Raw genomic sequence first — 20,991 nt, 5'->3', positions numbered from 1 at the left:
TGGTTAGTTACATAGGCAGTTTGTATGGAAACTATTGGTTGGTTAAAAGAAGTAATTTTAAGGCACTTTTAAACTGCTGTGAAGACAAATATCCATAGACAGTAAAATGCATGAGCAACAGATCCCGTTGCTCTGGACGGAGACCAGTGAAGGATATCAGAAGCACTTTTCCAGTGATGGCCTGAGCGTTACTGCGCAGCCTCCAACTGAGCTTGAAGACGTAGATGTGACGTGAGCAACATGTCTGAAAGTTGTAAGTCTTCTGGTAGCTGTGCCAAGAGAAATCTCAGTCATTCTGAATCTTGCAGAGATGGAGAGCGTAGGTATATGTAAGGAGATAACATAGGCACAGGCTAATTATTGCTAACTAAAATGCTAGTTAACATTAGTAATTAAACTTAAAACAGCTAATGTAAGTCAAAACTGCCTGCGAGCTTCTCCTGTACTATATACGGTAATTCCTCTATTATGCGACAGAAAGTTGCGTGGTTACGACACAATCGTTAGCCTATTTTTACAGAAACAGCTGCTACGGAGCCATAACGTGAGATATAAGGCAATGGAGCCTTTTATACATTGTCGTGTTTCTGTTGAAATAAACAATGGACAAATAACGTCTTTAAACACTTCAGATGTAAAGTTATTCGCTGTCAAAGTGATGTCAAAATTAATGGCAGTCAATGGAATGCTAATGGCGGGTGAGTGCTTGTTAGCATCAAAATGACACCATAGGAGGTAAGCGTTGTGGAGAGAGGCTTACCCCCTTGCAAATATCTAGCAATCTGCATCAGATTTTTTTAAGTGAAGATAATCATTTTTTTTTATTTTGACATCTGCTGAAGTTTTTGTAGTTTAACTGCCAGCCTGTCGTAGTTGATAACAGCATAACTTACTTGTTCCCTGGCCTGTTTTATTGCTGGAATGAGGTCTGGTCTCTTATTCCTTAGAAATTCAGAGAACTCCGCATTTACATAAATTGTAGTATTCTTGAGATGAGCTCTTGCCTTTGCAAGAATGAGATCTTTGTCTTGTGACTTAAGAATTTCATCACAATTGCTCCTGCTTTTCCAGAGTTCTGTTTCACATTTCCAGTGCAGCAAGCTTTTTCAATTTCATTGGATCAATTTTCAGTTGGCTTTTCAAAAACTCTCTGACCTTCTGTTCAGTATCTGACCCCAGACTCATGGACATTTTCTTGTATCAGACGTTGATTCTGATATTCTAACTAATGCATTTTGGATATGATGTCTTTGCTTTCAGAGTTGATAAACTGAGACTGGATTCTTGATTCAAATGAACTAACTTTCTTCTCCATCTCTCTCAAGTCATCAGTTTGGGCTTGAGAGAATTGAAGGCTGGATTTGACCTCCTGAACCTCTTTCAGGATTTTGTCAATTGCGGTATTTGTATATTCCAGGATCATCTCAATGAAGGACATGAAGTTTGCCTCTTGTCTGTTAAGCATTTCCACATAGAATAACTTATGCTGTTCCATCATATCGCTCATGGTCTCCAATGGAGTCCTCATCATTAGAGATGTTTTTTGTGTTTAGTGCTACGGGACATGTTTACCTACTGTTGAAATTGCGATGGATGGATTTTCAACACGAAGAAATCCCCTGGGACCTTGTTGATCCAAAGTGTTGTTAACCACCTCTGTGGTTAAGGTTGGGGTCATGCAACTAAACCTACTCGTTTAGTGTTAGGGAGAGATTGTGTTCATACTTGAAAGAAACCAATGTTGATTGTTGGAAGGAAACAGGATGCAAATCATTGTCTGTGGTGTCAAAGTCTCTTTATACAACCAAATATGCTACAACTTCCCCTCTTAAAGGTTCTGCAGTGCTACAACAACATCGTGGTACTTGAAGTCTGAGAGGAAACTGATGATTGGCAAGATGTCTTTAAAACAACGTAAACATTGTCTGTTACCCCTCCATGTAAGGCAAGGCAAGGCAATTTTATTTATATAGCACATTTCAGCACAAGGCAACTCAAAGTGCTTTACACAAAACATCAAATAAGCAATAAGAATAAAAATATTAACGAATACAAATTTAATACCATATATGTGGCCTACTTAGATGAAGGTACCTCGCTCTATCTTGACAGCATGTTGCTGAAACATTTTTTTGCATACACCTTAGTGTACTACAGGGATGTAATGGTCGATTTAAGAAAGGTTGGGCAAGGTCAGAGTTAACATGACGGGTTACCCCATCACAAGGACTTATAAGTTAAGTGTCTATTCTATGGGGATGAGGTAATCATCTCCCTTTACACAACGCAGTGGCCTTCTTCATCACTCCCTCCTCTGATAAAAGGTCACTCTCTGTGGCTTCATCTTGTACCTCATTTACATTTACTTCACCTGAAGGGTTCTGCACAGCGGGACAAAAAGCACTTCCACCCTGCATTCTCTCCATGCTGCCATGCAGAATGCTGTTCAATAATCTATGGACTCACTGTCAAAATGGCTCTGTTTCTTTCTCTGCGTAGTGAAATTAATGTATAATAAGAAGAGAGTTGTAAATGACTTTGCTAGAATTGTAATGAGCAGTGGACAGCTTGCTCTTTTCCTCAAATGCCTTTTTAATCCCTTAAGTTGCCTGCGAGCAAAGATTCTGGAAACCAGTTCTTGTGCTGGCGGTTTAACATGGATTTTATCGTCAATACTCCTATAAAACACACCCTCAGGCGAGACAAATATGCATAAGATAATACCAAAAAACTATAATCGTCTGCCCAGAAAATCCACTTGTGTATTACAATTCATGGGCTTTTCAAAGACATCCCAATTTAAAGAATCCATGGATGTAATTCAATTTCACCACTTACTCTATGAACCCCTTTTTATGTTTTTTCGGGGAAGGGGAGAAGTCACAGCCATGACATTGACACTTCTGGATATTTGCCTTTCATAGCTCTACCTCACACTGTTTACACACCCAAAATAGACCACTGTGTTTTTCCTAAGCTGTACATCAAACACAACCACACACACAGGACTGTCACTGACAATGACAGAGTTCTGTACCTTTTTGTCACTCAGTCCAGAGACCGTGTCGATGTATTGCTCCTGGATCATGAAGGCTGCCAGGTTGGCTGTATAGGAAGCCAGGAAGATGACAGCGAAGAAAGCCCAGACCAGGACCATGATCTTACTGGTGGTGCCCTTTGGATTCTCAATGGGGACAGAGTTGTTGAAGACAATTCCCCAAAGCAGCCACACAGACTTCCCAATAGTGAAGGTCGGACCTCCGGGATCTAGGGAGGATAAAGCCAAGAGTGGACAGGACTCGGTATCGGACTATACGTTGTGGACAATGTTGGAGGAAATGCACTCATCACTGTACAATGGCGATGCTACCTAAATGACGAAACAAGTAGTGCGTCATCGCCTTTCAAAATTACCCATGTACTATTCTTTTGATTTGCTGCCTCTATGGAAAACATTAGACAACATCTTGGTTAATGTTGGGGAAAATTATCTTCAAGGTTTCAATGAAACATCCATTACCGTTTGTGGCAAAAAGGATGCTAACTGTGTCACACTTTGTATGCTTAACCATCCAGTTTTTTTGGCAGTGTAAACTCACGCTACTGTCACTATTCATATGAGTGCAAGAGCTCCCTTGTGAGGAAACATAAATGTAGGTTTTGAACAAATCACCAAAGCTTCTGATTTTTTGGCGAGGATAGTCTCTTGAATCTGCTTTATCCTCCTTTTAGTTTATATCAGGTGTTTTCTTATGTAATTAAATATAGTAATTAGGGCTGAACCGAATACTTCAAAGCTTCATTCATAATGTTAACATTTAAATTCTAAATCAACATTCAAATGCTGTGCAGCTTTTTGTTTTGTTTATTCATTCTGTTTAAATCCGGTATTTCTGCACAGTTGCAGATAAAGATTAAGCTACACTAATTTTATTAGTATTATACTATTTGTAGAATTAGGTTCCAGTGACGGCTGCTTTCTCCAATGATCCAAACATTTCTAATAACTCCACAACGTTATTTCTCTCGAAGCATAATGTTGCTATAAGCCACGATATAAGACACGATTATTATTATGTCATTATTTTATGGCCTTATAGGATTAGTCTGCTGACTACATGTATTAATGTGGACAAAACTGAGGACTTATATTTATTAAAGAAAGTTGAGTTAATAAAAAAGACTAAATAGTAACACTTTGTAATAACCATCATTGATAAATATAAATTGATAGTTATTAAACTTTAGTTAATAGTTATTTTACTGTTAACAGTAAAATGAGGATTTATGTTTACAAGTAATTTTATAATTTATGTTGTCATTAATTTAGTGTAATACATTTAGATTGCTTTGGCAACAACATGCTTTTTGTTCATGCCAATAAAACTATTTGAATTGAGGATTTTGTTGGTCGATGACATCATAAAATATGACATTCGAAGCTTCATTGGAAAACCTAAATAGAAAAAAAAGACATTCGGTAAAGCCCTAAAAGTACTGTTAAAAAACATAAAAATCAAATCTGTTTGTGTAACTATAATGCTCTGCCAGTTTTGTATATTGTACACATTTCAGTTTAGATATAACTGAGTTTGGCTGAACTGAGGTGCTGTGTCCACAAGTCAAGCTGCTGAAATTTTGACAAAAGCTGGATTGAGTTTTTTGTCAGCACCACTGGGTATGCAGGTGTTATTGCTATACTATTTCTATGCAAATTGGAATATGCCAGTGTTGCCATTACAATGAAGAGAGCTTGCATCCAGATGTCAGCAGACTGCTATACAACCACACAACAACAGTGAAGCAGCTGTAATGTTTGGTAGTCTGAAAGATGACTCTGTTCAGGTAAAACTCGGTTACATGTCTAAACTAAAATATAAACAACCTATTTGATGTCATTTTCGACATTGCTAAATATTTAATTTATTTATATATTTATAAAAAATAAAACCAAAGATGAGAAGCCTCGTCATTCTCTATTATAAGATGTTTTATAGACCACATGGTTCCAAAATGTAACAGCAGTGTCTCAATTTTCCAGGCATCGATCCAATATGTGGCCACTGTAAATAGGCTTGTATTTCACATGTTCTCTAAATCCCCTCAGTGTCCATCACCTCTGTATGTGGAAGTTCAGGGATGCCAATATTAAAATAAATTAATTTATCACATACATTATTTTGGGAGGGGGAGTTGTCAACAGTAACCTTTCCTAAGTAAATACAACGTTTAGGTCCTTTTTAGCAACAGTTTGCTTTATTTGCAATTGTTTCTCAGGATATAGCGTCCTGTCTCTCACAAAAAGAGTCTTTGGATCAGAAGAAAATCAGTGTTTACTACTGTGAGTCCATTCAGCTTCACAGATATCACACATAACTAAAAAACAATTCCAGATACATTTTGCAATGTGAATCTCAGATCACATTTTCGCTGACTATGACTACTACTGTCATTACTAAACATTGTGCCAAAATATGAACAATAACTTCGCCGTCAGTTGGCTTATTTGCTAGCTAACCACAACTAAGGAAAAATCAAGCACATAGCACCTTAGGTTAACGTTATGTGAAATGGGTGATTTAATGTCACATTTAGTATATAGCGTTGAGTTTGTTTTTGGCATTGGGTTACGTAGTACCTACAGTATGTTATCTTTCATCTTTTCCAGTTAACAATTTAGGCAGAGTTTTTGAAAATGTGGAAGGTTAGGGTTGTTGACCTAGGGCAGTGTACTTTCACATAGACCCCTAATTAAACTAAAGTCATCTCTGATCTCATCTACTACCACATATAGCGTCATTTTGCCACAGAATGCTCAACATATTCACTTCTCTACAGTTTATAGACATCAACTCCTCATGTACATTGATAAAAACTAGGGATGCACCGATACGACTTTTTTAAATACAAATTAAAAGTACAAGTACTTACATTTGGGTACTCGTCGATACAGAGTACCAATACGAGTAATCCATCTGGGGTCCGAGGGTGTTTTCAGACACACAGATGATTTTGGCGTACTCTGATATTGTTGTCAATTAGAATAAAGCAGTATTTTCAAAGGGCCATGCCTTTTTTCTATTCAAAGGTCAGTGCTCATGGGCTGAACATTTCCCTGAGCTAGTGTCAACAAAAAAAAATCATAATTCCTGATATCAAAATACTGAGTGACGTTTAGAAAGAATGAAGAACGCAAAGTCCGATGACGTCATTCTCGTGCATATTAAAGCAGCCATGAGGATTCACCGGACCAGCAGAGAGGATGGTTTGTTTACCCAGCAGCTAAGTTTACAAGATTTTGTCCAAATTTGAAGACTCGTGGCTGTATAAGTATATAAACTTGTCTGTAAAAAAAAAAGTAGTAGTGCCGTGGTTGTTAAAACCGCGCGACCCCATGTAGAAGGATCAGATTAAAATTTCGCTTTTCTTCATGTTTATGCACGTTAGGCTGTTGAGAGACATTGGGCTAATGCCGCAACTCCAAATATCAGTGGTGAAGTTTACGGGCAACATGCTGCTGATGTGCTTTTTCACAAAGCAGCTTTGGAAACACGGTTTCTGTGTTGTGGTAACGGCTGGGAATCTCTCGGCGAAACCCAGTATTATTAACGTCTGACAATGGCTGGTCATCAAGTGCAATCATGTATTGGGTAAGAGCCTCTGTTATTTGTACAGCCAAAAAGTCTCCAAACGGCTGGCATTGTTTCTCTTCCGCCGCCTACCTGCTCGACGGAGAAGTTAATGTCACGTTGCTATGAGGTCGTATTGGGTGTGGTAGTATTGGAGTAATTTTATGATTACAAGTACAAGTACATGCACACAGCATTGGACCGATACCCAATACTGGCATCGGTATTGGTTCATCCCTAATAGGAACGCATCATTTTCTATGTATGTCATGTTTTAAGTTGCACTTAAAAACATCAAGAAACAACTACTGTTTATCAAGCAGCCGTACGCTCATCTTCTACCCTGTTGTGGTTGTGAAGAGAGGATCAGCAGATGAACGAGAGAGGGAGGCGACACTCACCTTTGGCACTGACCAGGCTGCGGTTGTACCCAACTGGACTGCAGTATTCAAAGACGAAGACTGTGATGGCCACGACCGTCAGACACATGACAAACATCATCACCCAGACCGCCGGACTGTATGGTTCTACAGTGACAGAGGACACAGGAACACAGTCAGGCGAAAGGAAGAGCTCACTGAGATTCAAACTTCATCTGTTGGTAGCGATGAAGAAAACTGGGACAAAGTATTCTACTACTATAATTAATTTATACCATAACAGCATTACAGACATTACAGAGCTGAATTCCATCCCACATATAAAAAGCCTATAACACTGATTTATTTTATTTGTCAGGGACAATTCCGAGTGGTCAATGAAACAACTGTAAATGGCCAAGAACGCTCATCTGTTGACCCTAGCTATAAATTAACATACACATAACCCTAAACATTTTATAAAATATATTATATAAAAAAAATACAATTTGAAAAACAAATAAAAACTTAAGTTCAAATGAATTTCACATTTTGAAACATTTCAAAAATATATTCATTAAAATCATAAACCGTACAGGTTAAATCACAGTAAATATTTTGTGATTTAACCACTATGCTACAACAATGCCCCCTTGATGGCTAAATTGAGGACATTTTTTTTAAGCAAAGGCAATAACATCCACATCCATACGTCTTCATTACTGCAGGGACGCACAGAGGAATTACTGACCTAAAAAGGCAGATGGTGAGACAGTCCCGTTACTTCTGGCCACCATCACACTGATCCCCGTCTCCACAAATGGCACCGAGAAGTCAATAATCTCAGATCGCTCTTCGTTTATGGTCAGCGAGCCGATGGCCATGTCTGCCCGCTTGTAGAACACCTGTGGCGGGAGGGAAGTCAGTAGAGATATTTTTTAAGATGAAAGTGCGAATGCAGAATGGATGTTTGTCTGGGCATTATCATAAATCGGACCCTGTGTAGCAGCGTCTGACATCACACTGGACATCCGCTGCTGACCTTTGAGTTAATTCTAATCTCTCAGTGAAGTCAACACACTCGGCCTTTGTCCCTGAGGGTGATATACTGTCTGGTTCTTCTAGCAGCCAGATGGACACAACTCCTAAGCTTTTTTTTCACCAGTGCATTGTGTAACGCATGATCTACTATCCAATCCATCTTTATTGCATTATAAGGTATTGCAGCATATAGCATAATGCCTATTACATAAGGCGTCTGCTGACAAAATATTACAAGCAGGAAGTGGTATTAATCACTGCAGGCTAAAGGTCAGTGTGGCTCTGGCTTAATAGTAAGTGATGCTATTTTTGCTAATGTTTGAACCTCTCTACAGTTCAAAAGCCCCCGTGACTGCTTTCCTAGCCTTCTCTGCCATACCACACTGTTTATCATACTGATGGAGAGCTGGTAGATTTACAGTCCAGACACTCCGCCTCATGCAAGCCATTAGCTCTGCTATGGAGGTCGATGCCTCATTGAGCACAATAGCCTTCCTGTTTTTGAAAAAGGGGAAAAAACAGACCAACTAATGTTGTATCCTCCGAACTCCTTAAGAGGAGGGCTGGCCAGAGGACTCTGGCTGGGGAGATTATTCACAAGGACACCTAACTCATTAATCTTGACTTCAAATTGCTTTTCCTGTTTACCGAAACAAAAAAGTGTCTCGTCTGAAGCTTTCCCTCTGATTTCACTGTTATCTGTCGTTGGCACACAGGTTTAGCTCCTGATGATAAAAAAAAAAAAAATGATAGAGTTTTTACTTACTTGATTGTTTTTAAATGTAATACCACAATGGGTCAATCAGTGGGTTTTACTCTGATCACATACAAAAGTAATAAACAACAAATCAATCAATGTTAAGTTAAAGAGTAATTTCGTTTTTTTCCTTCCTGTTTCCCCATGCATTTGTTAAGTGACTAATGTGAACAAACATCTTTGAAAGTTGTCCAGTACTAAGCTGTAACGCTGTAACCGGCAGCCGTGAACAGGGCTGCAATGTAATCCTGTAGGGACTATACACATCCTCTTTTACCACTGCCATGCTCAAATTGTTATCATAAATGTCTGACAACATTATGGAAAGAATCACTACAGAGAGAGACCTTTTTGTAAAAGAGTAAAATTCTTTTTGTTAAATCAGAAACGGCTCAGAAATGTTTCACTCCTGCAACAAAAGAGAAATGACCTCATTCATAATGTTGGTGATGTCACTGTGGTCATTGTACAGTTAGCTGTTGGTACTTCTTACCTCGCCGATCATCCCATTCCAAATGCCTCGGACCAGCTTGCCGTGCTTGCCGTTGGTGACCAGGTAGAGATCGTAGGAAAACTTTATGGTGCGGGACAACTTCTTCAGGATGTCTATGCAGAAGCCTTTACAGCACAGTTTAGTGTATGGCTCAGTGTGACCCACGATACTAAAGAGAGAGGGACAAAAAGAGTGTGATGGTTGCGATGATTACAAACGGCAACATTTGGGAGAAGTTTGTTTTTCAAGGTTTCATGTGGAGGTCACTGTCTTTCCTGCTCTGTCTCAGTGCGAACTGGTTTCTTTACATTATAGGTTTCTGTTGATCTAGACTGCTTGGTTTTCGTTGTTCCAGATGATGCTATTAAACTCTCATATTTTATCAATTGAAGGGAAATGACAAATTATTATATCCAATACATTATTTGGATTATATTATTGGAAATACCATTATAATCAATGCTCATATTTGAAATGGATCATAAAATATATATATTAAAAAAGGTCACTACAAGTTTATAGCATAACTGTAATAATCAGAAACTCCTGTATGATATAATCTAATGCAATACAGCAGCCCTGCAGTAAGTAATATCTTACATAACGGATAATTCTGGTTTAACATGCATCTTTTTTATGGTTTTGGCCATCATTATGTTCTATATTCATAACTAATAATTCTGTTAGTTAAGATAACATTGTACTCACTAATCTGATGATGTGGTAAACAGTTTATCCAGATAATCTAAACCACTTCATTTGGAATCATTTTTAATTCATTTGGAATCATTTTTAATAGTAGTGCTGATACAATACCCCAGTTTCCGGCATATACAGAACAATACTCTTTACAATACTGAGAAATATGAAAGTTTTTCTACAAAACTCTAATACCAGCCACAGAAATGGCAGATCTTAAATGTTAAATGATATTGAAACACAAAGGTGTTGCAGTGGTTTGTATTCTTCTGGTAATGGTACACATACAGCTGGTCATCACAACTGATTTCAACAACAACGTACGACTGAGAAGGAATGAGGGACTGAGAAATAAACATAAAGCTGGTGATGTTGCTGACGGAGGTGACAAGACCAGCTCTGACGTCAGGAAATTGATGGGGGGGGGTTTCAGGAGGGACAATTGGGGCTACTCCACAGGCTTGCGCATTATGTCGCGGCCCCAACAGATGGACGGACAGCTGGGTGGATCAAAACAAATCCGACATAAATTAATCACAAACAAACAATGGCAGACAGAAGTGAAACTCATTGCAGGATTGTTTGGACTGGATAATGGCTACGTGGCCATAGCCACCAGTCTCAAAATGTTACCTGAAGGAAGTTACAACTTCAGTATGCCAAATGAAAGGCTCAGTGCAAACATATAGTTCATTTATTCAGTTATTACTTTGAGTAACTTTTTATTCAGTAGACCTTGTTTAATGGCGGGTTGGGCCGCTTGACAATATTCACCAGGGCCAATGTAAATTTGCCATCATTTTCAGAATGTATGTGTGTCTGGAGGGTTGCAGGGGTGTAATTTTTGTAGCTAAAGACACATTTGATTGTTGGTCTCCTTTTATCCTAGTTAGCAATGCTGGTTAGTTGTTTTAGTTTTTTCTTCTACTGATTCTTAAGATTAAGACCACATTACCCATAAAACCCCTGAACCCTTCAGCATACTCACTTCAGGCAATAACAGCTCTAGTAACAGTAGCCTCTTGTTGTATTGTGCCATGCAGCAATCCACCACATTTTCAATTGCAAAGTGGTGCAGCATATAAAATGTAGTGTAGAGGCCATCAGGCTGCCAGTTTTCTCAGCAATCGTCTCATCTTTTATTTATTTATCTACAGTACTGCTGCAAGTCTCTTATTACTGTATTGCTTTTAAAATGCTACACATTGCACCTTTAAGTATTTCATTTTAGACTCACCTGTTTTTCCTCACATTTCCCTCTCTTCCTAACACCAACGACTTTGATGTGGTATGGACTACAGTATACTAAACATTTTTTTGAGGACGTGCCTGTATAGTAACTACCACATGCCAAGCTGCCTAAGTGACCCTGAAAAAAAAAAAAAGACACGACGTGCCTGCTTCCATACAGTACTGATCTTCAGACAGAGCACGCAGCAGAAGCTAAACAGACAGTTTCAGACTCAGCATACCAAGTAAAAGAGGCTGACGTAAGGGTTAAAATCAATTCCCCTTACTTATCAGCAGGATTACCAGGAACGTGGGGATGAAAATGTCCTTCAGTTTCACATTAACAGGATGACGCCAGTGATGTGAGTCAGGAAGAGGGCAGAAAGTCTAGTCTAGTGCTTTGTAAGAAATACTGTACGGTGCTCTGATTAAGAGAAAAAGTTGTCTTTTATCAAGCAAAAACATTCACTGGTTTTGTAGTTATGAGGATTTTAAACTTATACAATTTTTTTAAAACTATTCTCCTCACTATCTATAGACTAATAGTAATGGACAGATTTAGAGCCTTCGCTATAATGAACAGAACCACTTATTCCTGTCACTTTTACTAGTTAACATTAAAATGTAATGGGCGTAAATAAGTGACTTTAACGGGCAAATATCTGAATTTAATCCCTAACATTTGAAATCATAGGACTTGGTTTTACGATCCCGTATTGTAATTGACAATCGTTCCTTGAGTGGGGTTAGGGGGTGATTGCTTCACTGGGGTCATTAGGTGGGCACCCTCCTTCCTTGTTGTTCTGTTGAAAGGCCCACGACACCTCCAGAGGGCTCAAGGGTGACACCTGGCGTCTCAGGTGAACTGCCCTCTGCTTTTACTACTCCTGCTGCCCGATGGTCAACTTATTCTTTCTTGTCAGCCAGAGCCAGTTGCTGCTTTGCTTGGCAGCCTCTGTCAGTGACTTGATGGCCTGTCGTAGGGGCCTGTCCTTGGACTCCCATCCCTTTCAGCAGCCTCGTGGTTGACATGGCCGCATAACCTCTGCACCCGACCTCCACTGGGAGCAACCGTGTTCTCCAGCCGTTTTTGTCCTGCTTCAGTTGAAGAGCACTTCAGCTTTTTGCGTTTGTACGCTTCACCAACTGCATCCTCCCATGGCAGCGTCAGTTCTACTGTATGATGAACAGGGCCTTTTCCGAGGTGCACCTATGTGAAGCCCAAATAATGCTCAGTTCTTCTATCATGTTAATTAATAAGGCTGAGACCAGACTAAATGATATTTTTTGATCCCGCAATCAGAGTTGATGGCTGATTTTAACAAATTATGGACATTTTTGGTATTAAATTCAGAGATTTGAAATCTGCAGTGATCTAATAATACGTTTTTTTGTGTTCTTTTGTGTGAGAAGATACAAATACAAAGATCTAAATGACATTTGAAAAGGTCAGAATCTGCCCTGGTGGCAATTTTTGTGCCAATTTATGTTTCTACTTTGTGAGCAATTAGTGATTCATAAACATGAAAATAATCTGTGTTCGTAGTAAAATCAGTCATTAGTCGTAGTTAAAAACGAAAACCGGCCACTGCACTTAGAAGAGCCCATTGTGTAGTAAAACTGAGCTTTTCCATGAATGAAGGCAATACTTTGTGTGGGGAATGTATTTCTAAAACTAAAAGTGTCAGAGTGGCTGTCTCTCCTTGAGCCTGGCAGGATGAGTTTAGACAAACCACAAGAGGTTATTGTCCACCTTTAAACCTTTATGTGCTTTCAGGGAAACCAAAACAGACACACCTCTATAGCGCATTAGGTGGGCAGTGTGAGGTCATGCGGCAGCGAACTAGTGAGCCATGGGCACAATGCAGAGAGCACTAATGACACGTCACACATAACCTCCCCCAGACGTTCAGTCTAATTGACTTTGCACCCACACATCAGGACCAGGAGGCAATGAGACGAACAGGCGAGGCGACGAGCAGGCAGAACCGAGCCACAACAAACAAACCGAAACAAATGAACACTTTAGAGGAAAACAAGGCTGCCACAGCAGACCTCAAGTAAACACAGAGGTCCCAACATCCCCTGTCTCACCAGCTGCCAGGGTCCATGGCTGAGCTTTAAGTTGGCTGCCAGTTGCATTAAAATGGGTCTTTGGGAATTGCTACAAATGTTGGCGTGAGGTTATTTATTCAAAGTGGGAAGTTGTAGAAGCTGCTTTATTGTTGGCGACAGACATCAGTAGGTGAAACGCTCACCTCTTAAATTGTAAAGCTGCACCAGGTGATATTAGATCTAAAAAAAAAAAAATTAGCCTAAATCAAATTAGAGGCTGCAAAGTAGAAGTCTCACTATATTCAAGCAGCTGTGATGCTGCAGATTTGCCAAATTTGAAGAAACTGAAATGCAAATTGTTACAGAAGGGGTCCCAAAATGAATTTGAGGGGCTGCTAGATAATTAAAAGAAATGAAACAATATTTTGTTTATTCTGACTTTGAACTTAATTGTGTTGAAGAAAAGTAAAAGAATAGAAAACTTTTTTGTTGCATGTCGGGTTTACATTTTTGTCCACTGCAGAGTGACGTCGGGTTGCATTTCTCCAAAAGTTGAATCAGACTCAAGTTTTTGCTGCAGGCATCCAAAACAAATGGAAGACCTGCGTTTTTGCCAGACTGTGTGACGAGTGACTACAGTCTCAGTGTTTGTGAATGAATGCTCAGCCAGCCAGTGCCTCACTAGAGCATAAGTGTTATGAACGGTTATACTATGTTTACCTTTATCAAATCGCCTGAAAGCCACACCAGGCTGCTACAGTATAACCATACGGACGTACATCTACAAACGTCAGACTGCTTTCTTGCAACTCAACTATTCTCCGTTCCTGGCTGAGATGGACGAAATAGCGCTGACAAAACGCCACAGTAAATTTCAACCTGCATGCACGTTTTAAAAAAACAAAACAAATATATTCGAACCCCAAAATTGAAAATCGAATACCTACCCATCAAACGAATATTTGAGTATTAAAATATTCGGATCCAGCCCTAAACTTCACACATAGGGTCTGACCAAGGAACCCCAGACCCCTTGGGTCCCGTCCCGAGGCCTGTGCTTGGTAGGTCTGTTGTGTAATCAATTCATGATGAAGTAGCCAGCTAAAAGCTTTGGGAACAGCTGTAAGTTTACTGTACAGTACAATAGTGAGTAATGTTCTCGGTCCAAAGTGTGACTAACTGGGCTGGTAAACACGACAGTACTACACCCTCTATATGCAGTATACTGACCTCGCATGATACAATTTAAAGCTACTACAGTTTTCAAACATTAACGCTGATGTGTGAAAATTCTTTTTGCAGCTTTCTGAACGCTGTGAGTGTATGATGTGAATGAATGAATCTCTGCCACTGTGCTCTGCGGGAGAAGAGTCTGCCTGCAGCACTAAAGCAGTGAGGAAGAGAGCTTGAGATTTTTCTGATCCTGCTGGAGAACATGTATGAGTCAAAGTGAAGAGCTTGTGATTACCGCTTTGGGCTGCTTTAGCCAAGTCTGAGCCGGGCCCTGTTGGCTGTTTGTCAGGCCTCTCTGAGAAGAAAGGTGACCCTGCAGCGAGGATTAGGGAACACAATTTTCAACCCGGGTTTTAAACTGAGGCAGACTAATAAATAGGCTGATTACCGGCACACGTGTCGATCGATGAGTATTATACAACAAGTAGATCCGACCAGACAATCGGATTTAGAACGATTTAGAAGCGATATAGAACGTGCTCAAATCAGCATGACGGCACACCCAGAGCCATTTGAGCACACCTGGCGCGTCACATAAATATTACTCCGACATTTCAATGGCAACATTGTAACTTCCAGGGCTGAATAAAAAAAACATTAACGTTAGCCTATACTAGGATCGTTTTGTTGTTGATTTTGATTTATATGGCGGAATTAGTTTTAATGAATAGCTGGAAGAGGATGAGAAGTGAATCATAGGATGAAACAACATTTTTACAACACTCTGGAGTTAACTGTTACTGGAATTGTTTGGATTTACCTGATTACCTGTGCCACTGACATGGCAATAATGAAGTTTGTGGCATATAATAGCTAAACCTATCCATGGAAAAAAGTCTTAGTTTTAACCAGATTAAGTTAGCAAAGCAGTTTGGTGTTTATATGTGCGGTAGTTATTACGTTTGGAAAATTCCACGATCTCTACCGTTACAAAGATAACGTTAGCTTGAGTAAGCTGGCTGACTAACATTTTACAGGGAGGAACTAGATATCGTCTCTGTTGATGTTTTCTTTATTTTGAGAGCGAATTGCCCCACAATATAAATACAGTTTAATTAGAACTTTTATTTAGTTGGTAACCGTTGTTGTATAATCGCTATATCACACTCGAGGGTTTGATTTAACGTCATATTATTGGCGCGACAGTGAGGTGGCTAGGACCAAGGTGCTTGCGCCGAGGTTCGTAAGCATCACTGTTGTGAATGCATCACTAGTGTAGTATTGCTTAAACGAAATAAATTGCAGTTCAGAAATTGCAGTTCAGAAATACCAAAGATATGTTTGATGTAATGTGGAAACAGTGTTGCCATTTCATAATTTGTCTACCAGAGAGCACTGACAAGTTTATTTTTAAACTGTAAATTGTCCCACTTACTTTTAAAAATCTTTAATAACCAAATTTAAGAGATCCTTATCAAACATTCATCAACAATAATTATACTAACCTATTTGTTGTTTAGGTCACAGGAAAAATGACAAATGTGTTCAAATCAAACTTCTCAAATGTGTGGATTTGCTGCTTTGCTCCGTTTAATATCGTTGTAAAATGCATATCTTTGGGCTGTTGGGTGGACAAAATTAGCAATTTGAAGATGTCACTTTGAGGTCAGATTTTAATGGGCATTCTCACTATTTCCTGTCACTTTACAGACTAATTAAATACCTTAATCATAAAACAATCCACGGATTGACAATTAAGGAACATAATCTGCACTTGCAGTCCTAGGACCCTATCTTGCACTCAGCGCAATTGCCTTTGTACACTGACGCATATATCATTCCTATTTTGCACCCGACGCACAGCGGACTTTTCCCTCCACAGACGCACGTCGGTAAATTAGGGAATGTATTTGCGCTCCCGGGGGCGGTTCAGCGAAAAGAGGAGGCGTGTTCCGGTGCAAATGTTCCCTGATGCTATTTTGCAGCTTCAGAAAACAATTCCACCACTGACCAGGAAAAACCTGGTCTAAAGTCAGTGGCGCTAGTCTAAAGTCAGTAGTGCATTATTATGCTATTTTAGGGGCGCATGCTTGGCCATAATTTAGCGTGTGCACAACGCGCATACACTTTGCTTCCCTCATCTACAAGGACTCAGCAGTTCCTATTTTTGCAAACAATACATAATTACAAGGGAAAATATTACTGAAAATGCACTTCAGGTGTTTGGATAGGTCAGGAGTCACTTTACAGTACAGTCCTCAAAAAGTCGCAGCATTCTTTGTGGCTTGTTGTGTTTTACACAACATTTCCATGAATCATGGATGTGTTGATGACATAAATGAGGAAATATTAGAGGACTTAAGGAGACGTGATGTTGAACTACGGCGGGATTGGACACTCTGGCAGAATATGGTCCTGGAGTGGCAATGCGCGATGCGCTCCTGGTGGAGCGGGTGGACGGAGATGGAGGAAGGGGCACAACAGGTGCAGGTGGTGCGTTTGGAGACCCACGCTCCATGGCTGCAGCAATCCTCTCCAGACTTGAGGAGATGCGCCCGAGAGGCCACAGCAACATCGCCACCCGGACAAGACGGGCATTTATTACTTTTCCGCATCCTGGACAGCTCACACTGGTGTGCGCCAGGCAAATCCGCCGTTATAATAGCAATTTGCCATGGAACAAGCGCGCCTGCTCTTAAAGGGAATGTGAGATGACGCTCTGATTGGTTTATTGCACGTTACGCCCAAACCACACCTAGCTACTTCAGACCAACCCATTTTAGATTTGCATTTCACAAAGCTACTTGCGTTTCACGTCTGATACTTGCATTTCAGATCGTTAAAATAGGACCCTTGGTCTTACTATGCACAGAGATCTATGATCTGTGGAAAGCGTATAGAGAAGCTTCTACCTCTTCACCCTTCATTGCAACGTTCATCGGTCATTGTTTCTCCTTTAGCTAACCTAAGTGCCCATTGCTTCATTGAACTTCTTATTGACTTTATCTGCTTCTGCCTTGGATTTTTTTGCAGCTTCTGTAAAATATGCCATTGTCCGACAATGGGGGGTTATGCTTCTTATACTGGCAGGATGATTGGTAAGCATGAGCGATAAAGCACTACAGTCTTCCATAACACTGAAGGGACGTGATACTCATCTTGCGTTCCGCTCATCTCGTTAACGCAATTGCCAGTAATGGATAATGGCCAGCACTTCTCTCCCCCACTAATGAACACCAATATCAGTCTCTAGGTGTTCAGGATTGATGACATGGCCTAATCGTCCCATCTAATTGATACCCCACCATGCAGCACATATATTTCCCTGATTGGGTCACAGGGTGATCCCTGGGATATTACACTCTGGCCAAGCAACCTAATGAGTATCTCACCTCATTGAGTGATAAGAAGTCATGCCTGGGCTAATGGCAGGGGAAGAGCCTCTTAATCTCATACCTAATGGTGCTTTTAAGTTGGATACAAAATCAATTAATATGGGCATGTTAACATGTTAGAGTGCATGTGGGACTGTACAGTGAAATAAAGTGGGCTTGCATAAGATGTTTTTTTTAACTTAAGAAACAGTTTGGTAACGGCAAATGTTTTGATAATACTGATGCAGTAAAAGTGGACATAATCTTATAATGTTCTATATCCTTTTAGCACAAGATAGGTTCTATCTTTGCTACATGACATCAAAAGGAAATATTCTAGCTGACTTGTCTTTTATATACATATCCTCCAATTTCGAATGACTGGGATCTTATGTAGAATTTCCAAGTTCTGTCGATCTGCACAAAATTTTTGCCAATCAAGCGGAGGGTTTGCTTTTAAACCTAAATGTGGTTCTAGGTTGATAAAATTCCTGGATTTACTTTCCCTCTAGGGACAAAAAAAGAGGATAAAAGATGTTTTATTAAAACCTTTTATTAGCGGTGTAAAAAACCCTCAGGTAGCAGCTTCTCATTTTTGGCAGTGCCGACTATTGCTTTCACCAGTGAAATATGAAATTAGCAAACATGTCAGTACTCAGCCAAGGATCTTTTGTGGGGTCAAAGCATCACTCTTTAACATCACACTGCTACTGTTACAAGCCTTCTCTAGCTGCGTCACATTGTTGGAATCATACATACATGTCACTTCTGTAATATAAGCCTATTAACCTGATCATTTTGAATCAGGACCCCCATTATTCGAAGCAAGTGTCTCGCACAAAATAAGGAAAGTAACAAGGCTACAGCTGTTTATTTTAATATACACCTTAACCTAATCACATTTGATGGAAATACAAAATAATTCAAGTGGATTCAGCTGATTTGATAAAAAGATATCAACCAACCCCTAAGTTTAGGTGAGCTGAACCTTTAAGTTCTGAGTTTGTATGTGATCTTCTTGGCTGTTATGTTGGAATGGGACTATTCAGTGTTGTTGAGTCACTTACGCCTCCGTCTTGTTGGATTGTCGTCGGCAGGGTACAGTGTTGCTGACACATGTACCAGTTACAGGGTCTACTGCCTCCACAATGACAAAGGGCCTCTCCTCCAGCGTGGCCACCGTCAGATGCCTGTAATCCGACACCGGCTCCATGTAGGAGCCGTACCGGGGCCACACCGGGTATCTCATTTGCAGGATCCCCATCTCGTAGGTCCCCACCTGAAGGAGTCAAGAGAGTAGTGCTGAATCAATGCGAGCTAGTGAGAAATCTCTGTACCAAACTCCAGGTGCTTACCATACTGCCATATTGCTTCCCATATATCTCTGATGAAACTAGTGAGGACACTGCTGCATAACACTGTCTATCTCAACCAATCTTAATACGGTTGTCCCCAATTCTCTTACTGTATGCATCGTTATCGCACGTCGTTGTGATTTGTGCATCTGGATCTGGTGCAGCGAGAATGATTTTACTTCGTAGACAGTTTAGAGGAAATTGATTTTTGGGTCACTGGGGATGTAGAGAGTGCAATTACACATTTAATGCAACAAAAGCAATTTTACCCTCTTCTATATTACCGATTAGCTAATTTTAATTGGATGTTGTGGGAAAATCAGCGTTCAAGCATGCTGAATACGTAATCAAGATTTTTTTAAATTAAACATTTACTAGAAAAAGCAGTGACCTGTTTCAGACCACTTCTTCAATTTCTTCTTCAATTTTCAATTTTCTCCTCTGACTCTCACTGTTTGAATCAAGTTGGGAAATGAAAGAAAGAATTGGACCCCAATTAACCAAAACACCAACTTATTCCAACGATTGTTAACTTTACGCAGCAGTTGGTGCTGTTAAATGCTGCTTTGGCTTCCATAATTCAGCAAATGAATAACAAACAGAATGTTACATTTGTAAGCATTTGACCAGACACAGTAATGACAAGCAGCTGCAGTGGCTTTTTAACATGTTTCAATGTTACACAGGATGATCAGACAGACATGATTTATCAACAAAACGCTCCACGAGTTCTGATGTTGTATGAATTAGTATCACTTTAATGCATTTTATTCAAAACATTTATTCGCATGCTTTGAAAAGGCTAGACACTGTAACTAGTAAAGGCTGAAATGCTTTTACCAAGATTAATTATCTATAAAAAAGGATTCAGGGATTTTCATTTACAAGGCAGTAATTAACAAAAAATAATTAAATCCACAACTAGGAATAACACATTTTAATTAATTATTAATTTTACTGAGTCAGTAAAACAAAACAAAAGGTATATGTGGAGGTGATGTGTGTTTGTACATAGTTACGGTTTCCAGTCCCAGAGGCACACCAGCATTAGTTCTCAACTCAAACTCCATAGTTTGTTTTTTTCTGTGCTTAATAGTTTGATTAAATGCTTTTGGTGTTTTGATTGGTTTTTATACATCTACTTTAGTTTTCAGCTTAACTTTTCATGCCGTATTGCACATCATTTAAGACTAGCATAAGATTAATGTTTTGAGTCTCAAGGAAATTGAACACTTGGATTATTTCAGATGTAAAACGGTGACAATGATACGACACCCGTCTTGGAGTGCTTGTTGAACATGTTACTTACATGTTACATGTTAATGTTGCTGCTATAACAGCCTTCACTCTTCATGGAAGGCTTTTTACAAGATTTTGGACCCTGTCTACAGAGATTTGCTCCCATTCAGCCAAGAGAGCATGAGCGAGCATGGGGTTCAGGTCAGAGTCAAGGACTTCCTAGTCTCGCTTTGCCAGACCCTCCTCCAAAGCGCGCTGGAGGGTCGGCTACGTTTAAAAGTTGTTTTAGTTATGCAACAGAAAACTCAGATTGGATAGACTAGCTGTCTGCATTTACCCTGCAGAGATCTGAGAAAAGTTTAACCATAGTCCTCATAAATCCACCAGAGTTTAAAATGGCAACACAAAGGAAGCCCAAGGCAACGGATATCCAGCCTAAATTAGTGAAATCCGGCAGATATTCGGCAGCAACAGAGCAATCCCGGAAGTGGAACGTCAAGGATATAGACTAAGGTCTTCAACTTCAAATTGGGAAAATGTTTTTATGGACCTGGCTTTGTGCATTAGGACATTGTCATGTTGAAACA

At 39.8% G+C, this 20,991-nt stretch overlaps 1 protein-coding gene and 1 long non-coding RNA gene across 4 annotated transcripts in view; one reads left to right on the top strand and one right to left on the bottom strand.

Annotated features, from left to right (window-relative positions):
- LOC120575250 overlaps positions 1 to 20,991 on the top strand; it is a 120,364-nt gene that overhangs the window by 13,227 nt on the left and 86,146 nt on the right. Inside the window, exon 4 of one of the 3 annotated variants that reach the window (XR_005641970.1) lies at positions 3,053 to 3,162. The exons of the other annotated variants lie outside the window; for them this stretch is intronic. This is a non-coding gene — a long non-coding RNA (uncharacterized LOC120575250). Of the gene's footprint in view, positions 1 to 3,052; positions 3,163 to 20,991 lie in introns of those variants that run through there. 3 annotated transcript variants of the gene reach the window in all.
- Positions 1 to 20,991, bottom strand: part of grin2ca (glutamate receptor, ionotropic, N-methyl D-aspartate 2Ca) — an 83,843-nt gene that overhangs the window by 7,192 nt on the left and 55,660 nt on the right. Inside the window, exons 5-9 of the mRNA XM_039825945.1 lie at positions 18,878 to 19,089; positions 9,280 to 9,448; positions 7,740 to 7,893; positions 7,031 to 7,156; positions 3,038 to 3,267 (exon numbers count right to left, since the gene is read on the bottom strand). Coding sequence (XP_039681879.1) covers positions 3,038 to 3,267; positions 7,031 to 7,156; positions 7,740 to 7,893; positions 9,280 to 9,448; positions 18,878 to 19,089 — 891 coding nt within the window. The remainder of the gene's footprint in view (positions 1 to 3,037; positions 3,268 to 7,030; positions 7,157 to 7,739; positions 7,894 to 9,279; positions 9,449 to 18,877; positions 19,090 to 20,991) is intronic.

This window comes from Perca fluviatilis, chromosome 15 (genome assembly GCF_010015445.1).
Source record: "Perca fluviatilis chromosome 15, GENO_Pfluv_1.0, whole genome shotgun sequence".
Taxonomy (NCBI): domain Eukaryota; kingdom Metazoa; phylum Chordata; class Actinopteri; order Perciformes; family Percidae; genus Perca; species Perca fluviatilis.
This window is presented reverse-complemented; position numbering and strand designations above follow the sequence as displayed.